The sequence below is a fragment of the Parasteatoda tepidariorum genome, chromosome 6 (genome assembly GCF_043381705.1).
Source record: "Parasteatoda tepidariorum isolate YZ-2023 chromosome 6, CAS_Ptep_4.0, whole genome shotgun sequence".
NCBI classification, from domain to species: domain Eukaryota; kingdom Metazoa; phylum Arthropoda; class Arachnida; order Araneae; family Theridiidae; genus Parasteatoda; species Parasteatoda tepidariorum.
The window spans coordinates 27,940,588-27,963,153 of record NC_092209.1 but is presented as its reverse complement, the minus strand read 5'-3'; the positions used below and the strand labels follow the sequence as shown (position 1 = coordinate 27,963,153).

Here is a 22,566-nt window from a genome sequence, read left to right as displayed (position 1 = left end):
GTAACACTTTGAGGGCCACTTTCACATTCATCAGATTTTGTTATGCTAGAAACGTTTTCTTCAACGGAAGTATCACATTTCTGTACAACAGAAAAACTTACATTGGTATTAGATGCTGTCACCTCACTAAGTTCAGGTCGTGATTTTCTCTCAAAGTAATTAAAAATTGTTAAATTCTAGCTTTTTGACATCCTAAAGATCCAAGAACAGCAAATATATATATATCACGTGATTTTGGTTTCAAAAGTACAACCCTATTATAGTAAATGTTTTTTCTGTATTCTGAGAAATACCATGAGAAAAAAAAGTAGGCATAAGGCACATAAAAATATATAGTCTTAAAAAATAATAGCTCGCATAATTTCTACTAAAATTTTTAGTTTTGCCATTTTGTCTAAGCTCAAGGGGGGTGTTTAAACCCCTAAACCCCTCCCTTGCGTACGCCACTGCAACGTACTAGAAATTTGCTGTTACGCAATCAAAAATAAAGGGGTCGACTTATACACCGGGTATTTTTGGTAAATGATAAATACGCAGTTTTGATTTATTTTAAAGTCTATTATTAATTGATTAAGCAAAAGTTGTGAAAATTTGATTTGAATTGTTGATCAAAAATTTCTCAAGAAAAACTTAATGCGTTAATTTTCAACAGATTTAACTCAAAACTAGCGTACATTCTGTTCATTTTAAATTAAATCTATTGATAATTGAAAACGTTATTGTATTTCCAATGATGATTAGCTTAGTTTTGAGGAAATTGATTATTGGAACTTAAAATTTATTTCACCAAACTCAAAAATTTTTTACCATACATTTTTTACCAACAGAGCATTGTCCATTGATTCAATTTAACTTTTAGTTTTAGCCCTTGTATGCTATCTCAGCATCAAGGATTTATGTGGTTCTAACTTGATCCAAATCTATGGTTAAACCAATTGATTTGAATAAGATTGTTCTAGTTGAATGAAATGTGTTCCTGTTTCGAAAAAAAGAGGGGAACTAGATCTGACCAATGATTCATATCGGCATATTTTTCGAAAGAGCTGTAGTTTATTAAAAAAAATACTAAAAATAGGTAAGGTGTAGAGCAACTTTCTCACTTATCATAATTTCAATATTGTAAAAAAAAAATCTTGTTTAACCAAAGGAAACAATAGTAAATCTTATTTGAACTGAAGAAAAAATGTCATTTGCCATTTTTTAAAACACAGGTAAGTGAGCAAAAATATTTAAAAATATAAGTCTAAAAATATTGAATAATTAAAAATATAAAAATAGGTCGAAAATTGGAGGTATAAAATCAATTTTTCAGTTTCAAGGACTTCCAGAGAAGTGAAGATTTTATGTAAATATTTTAAAGGCATATAAGTGGTAATGAAATTGGCCTAAATAATTCAGGATAAACTAGAAAATATTAAAGACTTTAAATATAAAAAAAAATACAAATGATCTTTTTAGCTTGACCATTGCAAAAAACTATTGAAATTAATAAAAAGTCGGAATTTTAATTAACTTTCAAGACATACAGACAGCCAACAAATGTTTTTAAATTCAAAAATTGTAAGGTTTTTCAGTGTCTCGCTAGATATTTCCTTTCAAGCTCGTGCAATGCTTATGTATTGTATTACACGAGAATATATACTTCACTTGATAATGGCTAATGACTTGATAATGGCTATATTTGATTTGACAATGACTATTATTCTATTTTATAACCGTCATTGAACAGATGATCCAATTTTTTTGTTTACGACTACCAATTTTTTAACTCCGTAGCCTTGTAGTTTTGAATTCAATCCCGATTACAAGGAAACTCCTGGATAAATTTAATGAGAGAAATTTGCCTTCGTGGAGGATTCTTTGATGGAACTAACCCACATTTGCATGGAGAGAAAAATCACGAAAACCTCCCATGGTTAGCCTAACGGCAATGAGACTTTAACCCATGATCCGTCTACCCCTGAAGATGACTTACTTCAGCACTGTGGCCGATGTGAAAAGAGTGCGAAATTTGCATCCTAGCCATCACTGGGATGCGAACCCGGTTTACCTCAACTGGAGGCAAGTGTTCCGTCCCCAGAGCTACAATGGTCATTAATAAATAATTTTTTCTTCTTTTTTTTAGGGCAGCTGAGCACCACGGCTCCGGAGAAGGTGACCTGTGAGCTGCTGAGCGATGGAGCCGCCGCAGCTTGCACGACGCTTCAGGGTGACCACTCATCAGAAGATGATCATCGATCCACTCAAACCGATGATCGACCAACGTGGAGTAAAAAGGCCGATTTTCTCCTCTCGATTATCGGCTTTGCCGTGGACCTCGCCAATGTCTGGCGATTTCCTTACCTCTGCTACAGAAATGGAGGCGGTAAGTGCTTGTTCGTACTAGAGAGATTAAGCATTTTCATATTACATCCCACTCATTCACGTATACTGTGTGGAGAATCAAAATTGTGCCTTAATAACTGAGCTGCGCATGTTACACACGAAGTGCTACGTGAAAGTGCTCAATTTCTCAATTTTTAATTAAACAACGACTATGAGTAGTAGGATTAGGAATATTCACACTTCCACGGTGAGTTCGATTTTTAAGCCAATACAGTTACAGTCAGTAAATGCAGCAAGTTGCTAATTAAAAAGCCATGTTATTCCCATCTCCTAGTGGCTCCCTTCATTTAATAGTGTTGTAATTAGGAGAAGATTACAAAGACAGAAAACACCCCCTCTGCAGAGGATCAAAATTGTGATGGCATGTCTTCGGATTATTCTCAGGAATGTTTCCCAGACCATCGCTAATAGCCAATTGCGCAGCTCTAGTGCGACTTAAATGAACTGCAACAGCAAAGACAGAAGTCGACCAGCCGTCTGAGTTCAAAATTAAGTGGCATATTTGCATATATTATAGCAGTTAAAGTTACTTATAGCAGTTAAAAAAAGAAAATGCAATCAGAAAATTGAAAAATGATTGAACCAAATTTATTGAACAAAATAATTAAACAATTGGGGAAGAACTGATGAGATACTTACTTTTTTTTCTATTTCTTTCGAACTGGTGACTTTTGTGTTGTTATAAAGAAGGAGTGAAGTCAATCATTTACGAGAATTACGGAAATAAAATGATTCCAGCAATGTATGACTTTCCTTCTTTTTCATTGGAATTCCAAAATGTCTTAAGTTTGTTTGACTTGAAAGCTATTACCGATAGGCTCACACTGTGCTAATTTATATATTCTACAGACATGAAATACTGCTTAAATCACTCCTGAATTCAGTTGTTCGTGTTTTATCCTAAAATAAATAACAAAAATCCCCGGATTTGCATTAAAACTGGTAAACTAGTTTCAATTTCAGAAGGTGCAATGTTAAAAGTAGGGATATTTGATGCAGTGGGAGCAAAAATCACACTTTTTGCTAGAAACTATTGATTCTGAGTTCGATTTTTAAGTCCTACCAAAGAGCTGTAATCAATGTGTATGCTCAGTCTGATGTTACTGAGGTCTTGTCTGATGTCTTGTCGGAGACCTCCATGAATTTATTTTGACCTGGCAGACAAAAATAAACCAAGCATTTAAAAAAGAAGAAAAATTCTCCCCTGTATCTTTCACCTCAGTTAAGTTTTCTTTTATCCTCTTAAGTTGGGTTTTCTTTATTCTCGAATTAATTTCATTAAAATAATGTTAAGTGCTTTCTTTTAATAGTTTAGTTAATTCATCATGCATAATGTAACGTATAATATTACAATATTCTACATTTTTGCTTTTTTAAAGCTTGGGAACCTACCAAGTGCAAAATTCGAATGCAAATATTTTACCGCGCACTCTGCAGTTAAATTGTCGAAATTTTTCTATGGTACCACAGGTTAATACAGATACTCAGAGATTTCTGCAACTGATCTAAGGAATGTATCAAAATTTCATATAGCAACAATTCAGACTAAATACCACGTTATAAATTCGTAACCATTTATTCTTTATTAATACGTATTCACTTATTTTTAAGCCTTTGCGAGATTCATGAAAAGCAGCACAAGACCATCTAATTTGTACTAAACCCACCCTAAAAAAATATCTTTTATTCATTCTTTTTTTTCACAACTTCTCGGTAAAATTGAGTTCGATAGTGATATTTCTCCCTTTTATTTTTGTGTTGGACTTTTTTTAATATAATTCTCTATTTTATTTTGGTACTTTGAGTACGTAAAATCATTTGTGTTTGGCCCAGTAAGCCAATAAATTCTCAGTACCAATATATTCCACATCCTATTCAATTCATTTTTACAAAGTTCTTTCCCTTAACAAGAGATGTGGGGGCTCTGTGCTAAGAAAATGCAGGGTCAACAAAAGAAATAAAACTATAGTAATGAGACGGCGTATATTTTGGCCAAATAGGGTGATGGTAAGCCGTTGAACACACCTGATTCCCTAACTCATTTGGAGCTGTTCTCAAGAGCTAAAAAAGCTGAAAATTCTTCTTGTACCATCCCACCTGCTCACCAATGGTACCAAGGAAAGTGCCCTGAGGTACTTTATCACTCAAGGTTTGTAGACGGGATCAGACAGCCATTACCAGGCTTCTGAGTGGACTTTTGAGATCTCTGTCTTATTCAAATGGGTAAACGGTTCTACCAACCTTTGTGAAGTGTGTTGACCATCAAGCCACACCTCATCATCACTATATTATCTGGAGCTTTCCAGACAGGATCTTTTCATAATCAATTCTAGTATTAGACTTTCTTGGAGTGGCAGATTTCATAGACCTGATTTAGGTCTATGCAATGGAGATATGCAACAACACGAAGAGAATTTAATTCACTACCTCCCCGCTTTAGAACGTTTGACTAAAGCAGGTGGCACAGGGCATCCCTTCCTCTCCTGTTAAAAAATAGAGATTTGCAAAAATGAATTGAATTGGATGAGGATTTTATTGCTACAAAAAGTATTACTGCGCCAAACTGAAGTAATTTTAAGTACCGGAAGTACAAAATTAAAGCAAAATAATAAAAAAAATATCTGGTACAATTATAAAAGGGAGAAATATCACAATCGGTTCAAAGCTCGTTGCAAAGCTGTAAAAAATTTACAGAAAGATGTTTTGTAGGGTGGAGTTGAAAGTGTCAAGTACAAGCTTGGAATGCATTTTTTTAAAACTTTTTCTCTTTTCTTCCCTTACAGGCGTTTTTCTTATACCGTACCTCCTGATGCTAGTGTTTGGTGCAATGCCACTTTTCTATATGGAACTGGCATTGGGCCAGTATCACAGACAGGGACCAATAAGTGTTTGGAAAATATGTCCTATCTTTAAAGGTAGTATTTCCTTTTGACTCAATACCTTTTGATCTCCTATATATTTCCCCAAAATTTCTATTGTTCATTTCCTGGTATGATTCCGTAACTCCTGATAATATTATGCAAATTACATACCCGTTTAATATGTTTTTAAGTAACCTCCATCTGATGCAATACATGTCTGCAACCTCTACCTAATGTAAGTTTCATAAACAACTTTTAAAGTCGTATTTCAGAGTGTTCTTCAATTCTAATCATCGTAATGTCTTCAACCTTGCTCTTTTATTAAATGTTTGTTAAAAAAAAAACCTGTGAAAGACTTATAGGAAAAGTATGATGAATGTAAGCAAAAACAACGTGAATAAAACGCAAGTGAAAGTATTGTTTGTCTAAGATAGGTACTCTGCCAGACATTCGTCTGGAGCTGTGGCGGTGACTATGGTAACGAGGTATGATTATTTTAAGTAGGGGTGCGGGGTCCCTCTTTAGGACTGGATTCGGCGAGAGAAAAGGAGACCTCTTCATCGAAGCTACCCTCTCTAAAATGCCCTCTTCTTGTTTCCATAGCACCAGACTGCCGCAGACTTAGTGGCGGTCAGAGTACCTATCTTAGACAAACAGTACATAAATGGGCAAAATATAGTTTCAGTTCTATAAGAAATAGCCTCCCTTAGAATCTAAACACTTAGTGACGGTCCAGGTAGTAAAGAGACAAACACGTGGAAAGTAGTTTAAGCAATAGGGACGGAGGAACAAGTTTGAGGAAGAAAATAAAAAGGGAGATAAGAAATAGAACCATCATTTGGTTACAGAACCATCATCTACCATCATTTGATGTCTAGACACTGAGGAAGGGTCTTGTTTATAGAACTGACATTATAGTATGTTCATTTATGTACTTTCATTTGTGTTTCATTTATGTTGTTTTTTGATTAGGTCTTCAAAGCGCAGTATACTCTATCCTAAGTTGCACATGGTGAATGATTCACAGCCGCAACCTCCAAAATCAAACTACATACTAAAGGAACAAGGTTTAAAAACGTCGAAGGCACACAAAACAATACTTATAGTTAAATACAATTTGAAAAGTAAGATGTGCAGTTATTGACATCATTTTAACTAATGTAATTTTAAGTGAAAAATGCAAAAATTGAGCGAAATCGGTCGAATAGTTCCTGAGAAATCAAATTTCAAAAAAGTCGTATATTTAAAAATTTGATTTGTGCAATGTACCCCATTACGGTAGATGTAGGTTACTTGGAGAAATATTAATCGGTTGTGTAATTCACATAATAATTTCAAGAGTTATTCGACCATTTCTAAACAATTAGCAACCTCACCATTGTGTATTTTTTTTAAGAAAGTTTTTTTAATTTAATCCTGAGCGTTAGAGATAAAACAATCTTCTGCGCATAACTTAACTCGTGGTACTTAATTTATTTAGCAGTGACGAGTTTAATAAAACCATTTGGATAAGAACATTTTACCTAATGGGCGGTCGTAATAAATCTTTAATTAACTACATTCTGCTTCCTTCAAAATAAACCTTAATAGCAACAGTTTATATATTTTAAACTATTCCCCTAATCTCTAGAATTTAAGTTACTCGGTGGCAACGTTGTATCCAAAAAAAGAATCTAAAACCCTTCCCTTCATCACCAACATCGTTAACATCAAAATTTAATGCTCTGCAAAAGCTTTTACTAACCAACATTAAATAAATGCTTGGCCAAATAATCTCTATAGCCCTGAGAACGCAACTAATTCCTAAAGGCGGAGGATTTGTCTCGAGGATTACGTTCACCGCTTCGACAAATTGTGAACGTTGATCTTCAAGTTGTTCCAGAAGTTTATTTCGAATATTCGATCGATAAATTTACTTCCCAGACAGATTCGATTGATCTTTTTAGCTCATTTAAGTTTAAGCAAATTGGTCTAAGTTCAACTAATAAATAGTCGAGTTTTGTGTTAATTACGTCTTATAATGGTTAACCGAAAATACCATGCTAAACATGTAATAAAAAGAGAGAATATGTAATAAAAAGAGACAGTTAAAAACTAAAATTTCGAAGGAAAGTGGAACAACGCAGCAGAAATTCTACAATTTAACTAATAAACTAATAGCAAATTTTAAAAAAGAAAACAATGAAAATTATGAAAAATATAATGAAAACCGAAGCTACCTCTGGGGGTACTGGATTTGAGATCGATCGTTCTCTGATTCAGGTCAAAAATACGATCTGTGGATGAATGAATGGATGCATGAATGGGTCCGCCCTTTAAACGGGCGTGGCGTATGGGTGTGGCAGAAGTCTAGTTCTTGGCCATAGATGGCGCCACTGGAAAACAAGAACGATAGCACCCTTCTGCCTAAAACAGGCATACGGAAGCTGACGTCGTCAGGGGGTACCAGCCCCAGAAGTCACAAAAATACAAAACCTTTTCTATCATGAGAACACGACAAATATCTAAATTTTGTTCTCTCTATACCGCAAAGGTTTTTCAAGTCCCGAAAGAGAGAAAAGAAGAATTTTCAGAGTGTAGTGCGCTTTTATTTCGGCAAGGGAATTTGTTTTTAATTAATCTTTTGTAATTAATTTATGTATTTTACTTTTATATTTTGTTTTTGTATGTCTCTCTTCCTAGGCTTCTTGCAAAACTTTTGGGGTACAGAGAGAGCAAAATTTAGATATTTGTCGTGCTCTCTCGGTAGAAAAGATTTTGCATTTTAAGGACTTCTGGACGACGTCAGCTTTGGTTGCCATCGTATTTTTCATTTTTTCATAACTTTTATAATTTGCTTCTTTAAAATTTGCTAATGCTGAATTTGTCATTGTTTCGTTTAAACTACTAGCTGCAAATAATTTCATTTCATGGTAATTAAGTCTATATTAACCGAAAGTCTATATTAACTATAGAGTCTATATAACTATTAACTATAGAGTCTATAGTTAATAGTCTATATTAACTATATTAACTATAGAGTCTATATTAACTATTAAGTCTATATTAACTATATTAACCGAAATACCGTACCATATTTGTCATTGTTTCAAATAAATTGCTAATTGGAAATAGTCAAAGTTTGTGGTGTTTCCTACCAGCTAGAGCATTTAAATTCTATGGAAAAATTTATATTTACTTATAATCGTCATTGAACAGCCTAATTTTGAGCATTGATAGCATTGAATTTTGGGTTTACGACTACTAACGTTCAACTCCGAAGCCTTGCAATTTTGAACCCGATCCAAAAGACAAGGGAACTCCTGGATCAATCAATGAGAGAAATTTGCCTTCGTAGAGGAGTTTTTTGATGGAACTTACTCACATTTGTGTTACATGGAGAGGAAGACCACGAAATCCTCCCACGGTTAGCCTGACTGAGGATATTTTACGTCAGCACTGTGGTCACTCACTAATGAGAAATAAAATTAATCACCAACCGAAATTGCTAAAAATTGGTCTGGTGTTATGTGTTAGATGACAATGCACGTTTAAATTATATTTTGATCGCTGGCAACAGAATTTGTAACTATATTATTGCCATAGCGAGCTTATCACCATTCGGAATTTCAACCACCTCTCCGACATAAACAAACTAACAGACACAAAACTAAAAAGAAGAAAACAATTTCATTTTTGTCACCTAAAAACGTCGGATGCAACACTTTCAAAGGACGTGGTGGTAATTTCCGATGGGCGATTTGAATTAGTACGAAAGTGGTGCGTCCTGTGTTTTCCAGTTTGATGCAACACAGAAGCATAGAATTATATTCTCCACTTTAGCTACTTGCAAAACATACATTTTGGTATTTTTTTCTTTCTTTTATTTAATTATTTTAATCGATGGTAAACTGAAATTACTGCTGATACTAAATTTAGTAGGGGAGAGTGGGGTCAATTGTAAAATTTTTTACTTAACTATTTTTAACTAACAAAAAATCCAATATATTATTAGTATTAACTGACAGACGAGTAAAGTAGACTATCCTCTACTAGAAAAAAAATAAATACCTGATTTTAAATGTTATTATATTAGTTATTAACAATTTTTGACAGTCGTGCACTTGTTACAATTGTCCCCACTTAAGGGGTCAATTGTAACAGTTCATAAATTCAACTAAAACATAGTTAATTATACATATTTTCACAGTTGTGATATATTTTTTTATTGATCAAAATAACAGTGATATTTTAGGAGTAAAAATAATAATGAGCGGAGACCTAAAGGGTTAAACTTTTAACTGTAAGGGGTGTAAAATTTTAATTTATGCTGTGAAAGGTGACAAATTAAATAATGCACATGCAACATAATATAAATTATATAGGAAACTATTGGTGGTTCTTAAAGAGTTAAGTAATGGTTCTTAAACATAAGATTATTTATTTTCAGCTGTTACAATCGTGCCTTTACTTATTGTTACAATCGTCCCCAAGACGCCATTTCAGCTTCATTTGTTAAAAACATTGCTAGTTAATTAACAAAACTAATTCTTTTTCATTGAAATGTTAATTAAGGTGTCCACTTACATATTCGGTTAATAATTTTTATTTGTTTAAACAAAATTACTTTGTTACAATATAATAATCTAATACCAAAAAAAGTATTTACGTAGCTTGAAAATATCTTTTGTGACGTAACTCTTTCAAAAGTACATAAAAATGGTTGCCAGTAGGGGTGTACATGTAGATTTATTAAATACACCTTGTGCTCCACCTAGGAACCAAATCTAGAGCCCGACACTCGAAATTTTTGCTCTGTTACAATCGTACCCTGTTACAATTGACCCCACTCTCCCCTACTATATAAAGTTATTAAATTTTTTTTAAAAAAATACTAGGTACGTTTTTGACTACTCATTTGTTGCACGGCTTTATACAATACGAAAGGGAAAAAAAATGCCTAAATTGGTTACTTTTGCGAGGTTTACAGATCCTTAAAAATTGTAGTCGTCAAGTTCTAATTAATGGTTGTAATTAGATTAATGGTTTCTATTTAATAATTGTAATTAGGAAGAAAAATTAAGATTTGTTTTTCATTATAAATATGACATAAATAGATTTTTTAAAGTAAATTTCAGAAATTTTTTTATTTCATTGCAACAAAATAATTATAAAAATTTTAAAATTAAGATTTTTGCGTTAAGCATGTCTTAAAATCATTAAGGGTAAAAAAATAGTCATATGTATCTAATTTGCATTATTTCTAAAATCAAGTTTACGCTTTAAATATGCATCCCCCCTGGAGAAACTTTAATCAAGTAAACCTTTACCGTATAAATTATGTGCCAGTTCATAAAACTGCAAATTACCTAATCCATGGCCATCAGTTCAGTTTTATTGTCCTGACCTTGACATTTATTACCTTCTCACTCTTAGTATTTTGATACAAAAAACGAGGAAAATTTGGTATTATTTAAATTACCGCTTTTGGTTTCTCATTAACAGAAAAAAAATTTAACAAGCAGCTTCCTTTTCAAAAAGTAACTAAGTTACCATGTTATTACGTAAAACTAATTGGAACAGCTGAACTCAACTTTACCATCATTAATAAAAGAAATTTCCTCCTCCGCAGTGTTCTAACTTAAAATTCAAATTAATTCTTATAAATGAATATTTAAATGAACAGGCGGATGTACATTAAAAAGCGTACAATATTTTCTAGGAGGAAAAATACTAATCCAAAATGCATGGAAGCCAGCTCGAAATTTTTTTTTCAATGCCCTGCTGGGTGTCATAATCTTCAAAATGCATGCTCAAATGAAACTTTCATTTGCCTAATGTAATATTTTTAGTATTTTTAACGAAAAAGCGCCTTTTTTTCACCAGAAGTGCCAATTTATTTTGGTATCCTTCAAAAGTGTTCTTAAAACTAATTAACATGTTTTTTGCTTGACCCTTTGATGCAGATGGGTCACCGGTGACCCTTTTATGTATATTTTTTCTTTGATAGCAAAAATATATTTTGGTCTTTTTTTAATTGTATAAAACACTCTAATAGTTACTTAAAAAATCTGTCAGATTATAGGAATTATATTTCTAATAAAATATAAAATCCAAAAAAAAGTAGCTTGAAATATTTTTTTTTCATTCATATTTAAAAAAATTATCAATAATTTATTTTGTAAGTTGAAGAAATTTCAATGATGAATAACTGTTTCTCTTAGATCTGAACTACTGCAAATAAGTGCAAATTTGATTAATTATTATTAATATTTGAAATTATTATTTGAAAGTTATTATTATTATTTGAAAGTAAGCAAATCATTATTTGAAAATGTGAGCCGTGTGTGGAAGATTTCACCTTTAACGCAGAAGTAGACATAGGTGTTTCATGTCGTATTTCATAACCATAGATAATTAAAACGCTAAATATAGTATTTTTTACTTATTTCGATCTAAATTAGCACAAAATAATGGAAAAAATCATGAAAAATATGTCTAATAAAATTCTGCTTCAAATGGTTAAAATATTGAGTGATGTAAATATTTTTTTTTTTATTTATTTAAACGACTTAAAACTCCTCATGCACCACAAAGTATAGCATGAGGCTTACAGTTGTAAGTAGAAAACAAAAAGAAGAAAAATTTACAAATTTACATTAAAAACAAAATTCCGCAAGGCCGCAAGACTTTCAATACTTTTGACCAGTTCTGATAAGACAGGTGGCCAACAAATAGAAGGACGTCTCAAATCAGTCTTTAAATTCGTTCGGGCACTCGCATACAGACTACAATGAAGAAGAATGTGTTCAGCATCTTCATCAGCATCACCGCAAGCACAAATTCCACTGGTCTGCAGATGGAAACGAAATAAATATCTCTTAAAATTTCCACGATTTGTTAAAATTTGGGTCAATTTAAAATTAGTTGCAAAGAATTTACATTGCAAACGGTGAAAAATGGATGGAAAGAACCTTGATGTAAATACTGAATGATGTTAAAATATTAAATGATGTAACCCTTTTTTAATAACAGAGTCACCATGGTCCTATTTTTTAAAATCTAATTAAAGAACTGAAAATGCGAGCAGGTTGGATAGTAGGAAATTAAAATAAAATTACTGCCACAGTTTCATGGCAAATAGATTCTCTTGAGATTTATCTGTACGATTTTAAATTTCGTAATACTTGAAATTCTAGTCATTTAAAAGGGAAGACCAGAAAGCCACTGGAAGCGGATAGCACAATGATCAGCAAACTCTGCTCCAACACTTCGCACGCCCGCACTTAATCCACAAGCCACCTCGAGCATTAAAAATATCACATGTGGTTCGAGAGCCATAGTTTTTGACCATATGTAGTATAAAAAGAAAATCATTTCACATGACGTGCCTCAGATTACTTATCAGTATCTTTAAATTTTGTCTTGTTTTTGAACGGCATAATTTTTTGTTTCTTTTTTCTTGTTTCTGCTTAAATTAGTTTTTTTCTTCTTTTTTTTATGTCCTGTTTCTGCTGAACATAAACTTGTTTTTTGTCTTGTTTCTGCCCAATTTAAATTTTTTTTGTTTAGTTTCTTAACTTAAACTTGTTCTTGTCTTGTTTCCGCCCAGCTTGACCTTTCTTTTTCTCTTTTTTGTCCGATTTCTGCTACTTAAATTTGTTTTTGTCTTGTTTCTCCCATGCTTAGTCTATTTTTATTTATTTGTCCTGTTTTTGTTCAGCTTAAACTTGTTATTGTCTTGCTTCTGTCCAGCGTAACCTTTTTTTGTTGTTCTGTTCTGTTCAAATTAAACTTGCTTTGGTTTTTTTTTTTTTTACTCAACTTGGCCTTTGTCATTTTTTGACCTGTTTCTGCATGATCGACTTAAATTTGTTTATTTTGGCATTGTTTTCTTTTAAATCTTTTTTTCTGTCCAGTTTAATTTTTTCTTTCTTTTTTCCTCATGTGTCAGGTCAATTTAACACGTTGAATGCCATGGGGGTCAACGGTGACCGGCACTGAATTTGTTCGTAGCACCACGTGGTTCACCGGTGACCGCCGAAGCCAAGATTATCAAAACACATAATTCGAGTAAATTTATAATTTATTTTTTAATATTATTATCGTTACTAGAATGGTTTGAAGAAATTAATGCAATACATATTGAGAAAATCCTTTTGGCCAGACGGGCAAGCCATGTAAAATTAGCGTGGCATTTAAAGAGTTAATGCAGAGAAAGACACTGATGTTTCATGTTGTATTTAATTATTAAAAATGCTAAATACAATATTTTTGACCTAAATTAATACAAAATAATGAAAAAAAAATGGAAATTATGATTAATAAAAATTATGCGTCAAAGGGTTTAAGTATACGACTTAAAAACCATGATTCAAACCAAAGAGAATTTCCAAATGATTTNTATATATATATACTGAAATGGTTTGAAGAAATTAATACAATATAGAATACACTAAAATCATTTTGGTCAGACCGGCAAGCCATGTAAAATTAGTGTGGAATTCAACGTGTTAAAATTCTTTTTGTCTTATTTCTGCCCAACTTAACCTTTTGCTTTTTTTTTGGTATAACAAGTGAACCAGAATTCATCTGACTAAGCGCCGTAAGCACAGGTTTAAGCATGCTTCTTTGGTCTTGCTTTTGCTCTTCTTAATCTTGTGCTCTTTTGATTTTTTGTAGGCGTAGGATTCTGCGCCGTCTTGATCTCGTGGTATGTTTCATTCTACTACAACGTGATCATTGGCTGGACCATTTACTTCATGGTGTCTTCTCTAACATTAGAGTTGCCCTGGGTCAGATGTGGAAACGCATGGAACACCGACCTGTGCCGCGGCGGATACAATGAGACGGAGAAACTGTTCGACAACTCAACGGATGGTGTCCACAAGAACTGGACGAGTCCTGCACTGGAGTTTTTCGAGTGAGTCTCACCAAAACTGCTATTTTGTTTGTTTTTTTCTTCAAAAAGAAAAGATAAAAACAAGTACTTTAAAAATTAAGAAAAGTAAGACCTTCCAAAAAAATTGCTTTTTTACAGTTTGAAAATTAGTTTTGTTTATTTCTGTTTACTAATAATTTGTTTTTTTAGAATCAATCTTTGGAAACAATTCACTCATAGTGCAATGTTTTTGATATTATATCGATAAGAAGAATGCACTAATGTTATTCAATATAAGTCAAATTTCATTTTAATTGTTCAAAAATTTATTTTTATAGATAGTAAAGTTTTAATGTTTGTTGATGTTTTTTTTAAATATTAATATATCTACCGATAAGCTTAAAAAATTGTTTAGGCGAAAAATTCGCAGTATTTTATGTGATTGTGGTAGCAGAGTTGAAGTCCGAGCAATAAATGGTCAGCAGAATCTAATGAAGGTTGTATAAAATACGGAATTGTAAGAAACGAGCAAGAGAAAACAATGCAGAATGAAATTTATAAAACAGAAGAAGAAATGGAACAGGGTGAAATGGATCGTTATGACCACCAACGATGAATTTTGGACCTAAGTAAGGTAGTAGTGGTGATTAGATATTTAATTTTTTAAAAAATGAATTGAAATTTATGATTTATGGTGGTCATAATTTAAAATTCTGTTATACGTAATATAAATTCTATATTAGATAATGATATGATTATAAAAGAAAGTTAAATAATATTTTAATGAATAAAAGTTTACAAAAATTATTTTCATGGTAAGCATTTTCATACTTTTCCATCAAGAATTTTAAGGTAAAACTTAAAATTGGTGTAATAATAAATCTTCCAAAAAACTCACCGAGAATTTTTCCACGTTATTATCAATAGCTACGATAATTTACAAAATTTCCTAATTGATGATCGATTTACAAGTTACAAAAATATTAATAATTCATGTGAAATTAATGTTGGGATTAAATAAAATGGTCTAAGTATCTACGTTGTTGAAAGTTTACAAAAATTTTTTAATATTCCAGTTCTTTTCTATTTTTTCAGTAAAATTGTCGGAACGATCTGAAATAAATCTTCCAAAACACTTACGAAAAAATTTCACCGTTATTATTTAAAACCACGATATTTTAAGAAATTCCCAAAAATTGGTGATCTTTTCCTAAGTTAACAAAAAATATAACCATTTACTTGAAATTAATGTTGAGATTAAATAAAATATTCTGAGTATCAATGTTATTGAAAGTTTACAAAGATATATTTATTTTTATTCCGACTTTTTTTTCCATCAAAAAATTATAGATGGAAACTTTTTCAAAAAAAAATTGTCGGAACGATCTGAAATTAATCTTCCAAAATACTTACTAAAAATTTCAGAGCTAATATTAATAACTACGATAATTTACGAAATTCCCAAAAACTGATGATATGTTCAAGTTACAAAAATGCTAAACCAGTTTTAAATTAATGTTGGGATTATATAAGATGTTTATGAATCTACGTGGTTGAAAATTTACAAAGATTTTTTTTTATTCCAACACTTTTCCATCAAAAAATTAAAGATGGAAATTTTTTTAATGAAATTTTCGGAACGATCTGAAATAAATCTTCCAAAAAACTTACCGAAAAAATTTAACCGTTATTATTAATAACTACGATAATTTACGAAACTGGTGATTTGTTCAAGTTGGCAAAATACTAAACTGATTTGAAATTAATGTTGGGATTATATAAAATGTTTATGAATCTACGTGGTTGAAAGTTTACAAAGATTTTTTTTATTCCAACACTTTTCCATCAAAAAATTAAAGATGGAAATTTTTTTAATAAAATTGTTGGAACGATCTGAAATAAATCTTTCCAAAAAACTTACCGAAAAAATTTAACCGTTATTATTAATAACTACGATAATTTACGAAACTGGTGATTTGTTCAAGTTGCAAAAATGCTAAACCAGTTGGAAATTATTGTTGAGATTATATAAGATGTTTATGAATCTACGTGGTTGGGAAAATTTTATGAAGATTTATTTTGGGGATAAGTATTTGGGCTCTTTCCCATCAAGAATTTGTAGATGGAAGTTTGTGATTAATTTTATAAAAAACACACTAAGAAATTTTCGCTGCTATTAAAAGAAATATCTACGATAATAACTTACGAAATTCCACAGAAATGTTTACCAGTTCGCCGGCAACCATTTATTTGAAATTAATGATTAAAAAAAAAGAAGTTAATTCTTAGTACAAAACACCTACATTCACCAAACGATAAAAGATTGGAGGAAATTCTATTCTTAACTCTTTGGTAGGACCGAAAAATTCCCAGTGCTCCAATCTCTATTGTCTCGAACGAATATATCTTCGTTATGCCCACCAAGTCTCATTAGATCTGGATCAGGAGTTCATTTGTTGAAGTTCTAGATTGGGAGATCCAAGGGAAAAAAAAACTTCCCGACGCTTAAGTACAAGGACGAGGAGACATGTAAACACGATTTAGAATTCTATTCCCAGTGAGTTTATCTGGCCGACGTCACAATTACGTCACTGCTAGTAACAAAACAATGGATGATACATCAAATCGTGCGAAAAGGGCTTCACACTCCCATAAATTGGAACTTTTTCGTAGTTTATTCTGATTGTTGGAAACAATTTTTTCGCTAATACATCATTCGTCACTTTAGATATTGTTATTTATCGTTGAATGAAAAATGTGTAGAATGCACGCCGGAGAAAAAGGAAGGAAAGAAAATACACTTTATGTTTAAGGGGTGAATATGTGTAGCGGCTTCTAAAATAGAACATTTTTAAGATTTAGTTATAAGAATGAACGTGACAAAAAAAGGAGGGCATCAAATATATGTGTTTTAAAGAGAGAATACATGCAACGTCGTAAAATTTAGAGTATTATTAAGATTTTTGTTGCCAATTTTGCTTGGAATAAAAGTAACGAAAAGAGAAAGGAATAAAATACATGTGTTTAAGGGGAAAATATGTGCAACATCTTTAAAAATAGAAGATTTGTAAAACAATTTTTAATTGTTTAGAATGAACACGACAAAAAGAGAAACTGAATCTGAACTTAGTATTGCGTGTGCTTGTTTTTTTGTAATTATAAATGTAAGGGCCTAAAAAATAGATGGCAGGACAAAGTATAAATTTTAAGTGCATTCCCATTTTTTCTCCCACTTGAAATTAAATATATTTGTCAAAAAAAAATTTAATTTAAAACCGTTGTTGAACAGCCGATCCAATTCTGAGTTGACGACTATGAAAGTTCAATTCCGTAGCATTGTAACTGTGAACCAAATTCAGAAGACAATTGGGAACTCCTGGATACTGGAACTCTTGCATCGGGACGAACTAGCCTTCGTAAAGGACTCTCTGTTGGAACTAACCCGCATTTGCGTTACATGGAGATGGAAACAGCGAAAATTCCATGATTTGCCTAACGACATGGGGATTTTAACCCATGATCCATCTACCACTGAGGATATTTTATGTCAGCCCAGTGGTCGGGACCAGCCGATGCTAGTATTCGAACCTGGGTCATTACATAGGGTGGCGAGTGCTTTATCCTCCGAGTCACCAAGGTTCTCAGAAAAGATTTGTAAATATAAAACCTTTAGTTCCAAACGTCAATAGATAGAAACAATAAAAATTTTATTTATTCCAGTTTTTATAAAAAACCATGTATAAAATTGAAATTTTTAATCATCCTTCTAGAATGTATTAAGTTTGTATGTTAAAGGTTGAAATTAATTTTTATTGGGCGAGTAAAATTCAGAATAATATTGTAAATACTGGGTTTTTTGTAAGAAGGAAAAAAGCTATTACAACTAATCATAATTGGTAAAATAATATTTTAAATTTTGTGCAATATTTTGAATTTTAATAAACAAAACAATATTTTGAATTTTAATTAGCAAAACAATATTTTGAATATTTTGTAAAACCAGTATAGTTCTTCGCAATAACTATAAGCCGACATGCAACTCGAGCTTTGGTGGCTGAGAAAAGACATAAGGCCGGAAAGAGTTAATTACCCAAAACTTATAAACACCTTCAAAGAATGCCGTGCGCTGCTTAAATAACAACAATAATGTGACATATTATTATTGTGACATATTATTATTGGCGGGTGCGACGTATGCTGTGACAGAAGTCGAATTCTTGGCCATAGATGGCGCCACTTTAAAACAAGAACAATTGCACCCCCTCTGCCTAAACAGGCATACCTCAACAACAACAACAATGTGACATATTGAAAAATTATTAATAAAATCGATGGCAAATTGAACTTCTCGAATCTGCGATATGAAAAACGTTTTCCATAATGACGCTTAAAGTTTGTAAAAGCGTATTTAATACATACGTACGTCAGTGCAAACGTTATTATATATTCTTTCACTCCCTAAAGAATGAGTTTTTTGAGAATGAGTGGTCACGCTTAGCTGAGAAGCATAAGATATAGCACGGCGGACAAACAGAAGTTTCTGTCTTTCATTGTCGCTATATATTCTAACTTCGCTATATATTCTGACTTCAAGCTCATCATACAATGTTTACAAAGATTTGATTCAGATTGCTTTTCCTAAGAATTTTGTTAGACAATTTTATTGTTGTTACTTGTCTCGATATCGTACCTTGATTCAGATATAATCTTGTATTTTCTTTCTATTTTTTTACTTTATTTATTTATTTTTTAGTCGGGGAGTCCTTGAACTTCACCTGAGCTCTGGTTTTGATGACTTAGGTGCACCAAAATGGCAGCTGGTTCTGTGCGTCTTTTCCGTCTTCGTCATTCTCTACTTTGCTCTCTTCAAAGGGGTCAAGTCATCCGGAAAGGTATTATTATTGATCACATTATTTGATCATTTGTATTCTCATTTAAATACTAACAATCAATCAAAATGTATTAAATTTTGTAAAAGCGTAATTTTCAAAACCTACCAACTCTAAATTCTGCAAAATTGTAAAATAATTACATGCAAAGAGGTTCTTGAGAAAAACAGCAAATTCGTCTTATTGAGCAAATAATCAAGCTCTTCCCTCGCAACTAGTCCCGCAGTAAACCCGCAAAGACACGGCTTTCAGTAGAGCACCGAAGTGACTGGCTGCGGTCAGTCAGCAAGTGGGTGACCACTTTGATCAGCCTGTCTAGGGAGCGAGGTTGCACGGTATCGGTTCTCGTTAAACTGCCGATCTACCGTAAAATGCTCGACTTCTCGCTCAAGTCATCGGGCTACCAAAGCAGAGGAATCCTCTCCTCAGCAGAGGATCAAAATTGTGATGGTATATCTTTGAATCATCCTCTGGGATGTTTCCGAGACCGGCGCCAATAGCCCTTAGTGCAGCTCTAGTGCGACATAAATAAAGCACCAACCTATCAATCTTTCGCAACTACATAAGATTATTCAGAGAAGCTTTTTAAACTCGCTTATTTATATGAATGACAACACATTTTCTCACAGGGTATGATTAGAGTACCTTGAGGCCGAAGATGCTCAGAGAAAAGAGTAGCCATACAGAACTCCAGACCTGATTCTCATAGAGCATGTATGGGATGCACTTAGCCGACTATTTGTAGCTCTCCACCGCTACCCAGAAGTCTCCCGAGATTTTGAATTTTTTAATAGAGTGGGATTTATAGGTTCTAAAAGACATTATCAACAACCTTGTAAACAGCTTTTGTTTAAAGACCTACATTGCTGTAAAAAAACATATATATAAAGTTTTATTTCGACAAGCTCTTTAGATGCATTTGAAAGAGCTTTCATAGTATTATAAAATAAATGAAATTCAAAATAGTGAAAGCAAAAGCACGAAATATTTTTAAAACTGATTAAATAAAGGAGTCACTTGAAGTCTCACCGTTATTAAAAAAGTTTAATTGAAATTTGTATAGGTCTTGTAACAGTCAATTCAAATTGATATAAATAGACATACTCTGTATAAAATCCTTTATAAGTGCCGCCTTATTTCATCATATTTGAGGCTATATTTCTGTGATATCCATTAATTCATGAGCTTGAGTTCGTGCCATCACTTTTTGAAACCATCTTTTTACTGGATTAAAAATCATTTTATGTTTTTGTGTAGTTCCAGAGTACGCTTATCCGAAAAAATTTTGTTATCTGAGAAATTAGTTCTATTTTTTTAACATCAAATTGTTCTAGACTTATATCTTAACTACACAATTTCAAAAATGTTTTATAATTTTTTCTGTTTGTCCAACAGGTGGTGTGGGTGACAGCGACTGCCCCTTACGTCATTCTGACTATATTGCTATTTCGAGGTGCTTTCCTTCCGGGAGCAGCTTCGGGGGTCCAGTATTACATAAATCCAGATATCTCTAAGCTGTTCAACTCACAGGTATGTAGAATTAAATTTTATTAAACCTCAGTTTTTAAGTATGTTGTTTGATAAGCGTGGAAAAAATCTACAATACATAAAATGTAATCGTCATGATCCAAGCATGAGCGAAGAAAATAAGGTTGTTCGTCTTATGAAGGACATTGCTGAAAACTTTTACCAAGTTTTACTTACAAAAAGCGTTACACTAACAACCTCTTTTATTGAATGTTGTCAAAGTGTGGAGACCTTCTCGAGTTAATAGAATGAGATTTGAAAGATTGCTCAATGCTGCAAACAATGATGCAATTATTGTCAAAAGGAAAAGCGATGAAATTGCTTTTCTCACGTTGGCATCGAAAAGCTTAAGCAAAGTAAACTATAAGCTGGGCAGGAAGAAAAATTGCAATTGGATTACCTTTTCTATAATTTTGTTTAATTCTTTCTATAAATGTATGCAAATAACGTAATAATTTGGAGCTGAAATTTAATTTAATTAATTCTTAATAATTAACTCCGCAGAGTGTGGCATTATCAACGGGGATTGGCCAGAAATACGATGATTATTGAATATAGCTTTTTTTTTAAATTCTGGTACGCTACCTATATTTTTATCTATTTTGTTACAATCTTTTATTTTCATTTTCTTAGTTGTTTGGTTTTTGTACATTTTATGAACTGGAATAAAGATGTTGTATCTGCAAACACATAAATTTATAATTGCGAATACAGAGAATTTCTGTCAATTATTTGTTCGAAATGCTATTTCGAAGTAACCGTGGCCTTCGGTGGGCTTATATCGTAATGCATATAAATTGAATGAAATATGTATAAATGAAAAGTTTCGTTAGATCTAAATATTGCCCATTTTTAGAGCATTATTTTCGAAAGAGTACCAGCATACATATAAAATTAGACTAAAATATACAAGTGGCATGAGACAACAACAACATGAACGCAGCGTGGCATCCTAGTTGATATGAAAGAGTTGCTAATCAGTTCGGGTTTATTTTAATGCTAGCGAAGATAAAATATTCATACTAGCTTTATTCAATAATATGCATATGATTTCATCCTACTATTGTGGGGATGTAAAATATCGGAGTTGGCAACTATAGCATTCCTTTAAGACTTTTGCCCATGAAGCAAAAAATTTCATAATTTAAGAGAAAAATGAAATTTTCATAATTTATTGAAAATAAAACTGAAAAATTTTATTTCAGGTGTGGGTAGATGCTGCTGTGCAAGTGTTCTTTTCAGTAGGAGTAGGTTTTGGAGTGCATTTAACATACGCATCATACAATAATTTTCACAACAATTGCTACAGGTAATTTTATTTAACTACATATTGTATAAATTAATTATTTATTAATAAAAAATGTTATAACATTTTTCCTTTTCAACTTATATTTTTTTATATACAGCCTATTATAATATTTTTCCTTTTTAACTCATTTCGGCCAAGAGTGCGTCAACGCACCATTTCAATGGAAAAAACAATGTGACAAATTTTTTTTCACTAATTTCTGCCATTTTCAAAGGTTCTGAAGACATCTATAAAATATTAGCAATTGAACTATTGATTTTCAACAACACTTTCTGTTTAGAAGTTGAGAAATGTTTAAACTAACCTAGCTGTGTTTTTTCTTTTTTTTTCAGCCTGAAATGGTTATTGAAAAATTCGACTTGTGGAAAATTCATAATTATTGTATTTGAAATCAATCATATGTTTCAATGATGGATTAAAGTTACAAGCCCTGTTGCTGTAATTGAAATAAAAATGAAGCAACTGCCGTAAGAAAACTAACGTTCAACTAAATGGTTTACCCAATGATTTGGCCAAAGGTGCAGATACGCACCACTTTAATTCTTAATTGCTTCGCTGAATTACTGAATTCGCTTTGAAAAAATAAATTTGAAGTGAAAATTGTAGCAAACATTTGGGATTTTTACATTTCGCTTGTATTAAAATAAATTTCCCCTTATTATTCACAACACAAAGTATTTAAAAGAAAAAATGACGGACCAAAAATAAGGTTTCCGAGGGACACTTTAAAAACTT

The 22,566-nt window shown here is 32.1% G+C and overlaps 1 protein-coding gene across 4 annotated transcripts in view; it reads left to right on the top strand.

Moving 5' to 3' along the window:
• The window catches only part of LOC107445150 (sodium-dependent dopamine transporter-like), a 165,457-nt gene that overhangs the window by 113,859 nt on the left and 29,032 nt on the right, over positions 1–22,566 (top strand). For all 4 annotated transcript variants that reach the window (XM_043053562.2, XM_043053561.2, XM_071182138.1 and 1 more), the window contains exons 3-8: positions 2,126–2,365; positions 5,169–5,300; positions 13,908–14,148; positions 18,860–18,998; positions 20,391–20,525; positions 21,728–21,831. In XM_043053562.2, the coding sequence (XP_042909496.1) occupies positions 2,126–2,365; positions 5,169–5,300; positions 13,908–14,148; positions 18,860–18,998; positions 20,391–20,525; positions 21,728–21,831 (991 nt within the window). The remainder of the gene's footprint in view (positions 1–2,125; positions 2,366–5,168; positions 5,301–13,907; positions 14,149–18,859; positions 18,999–20,390; positions 20,526–21,727; positions 21,832–22,566) is intronic.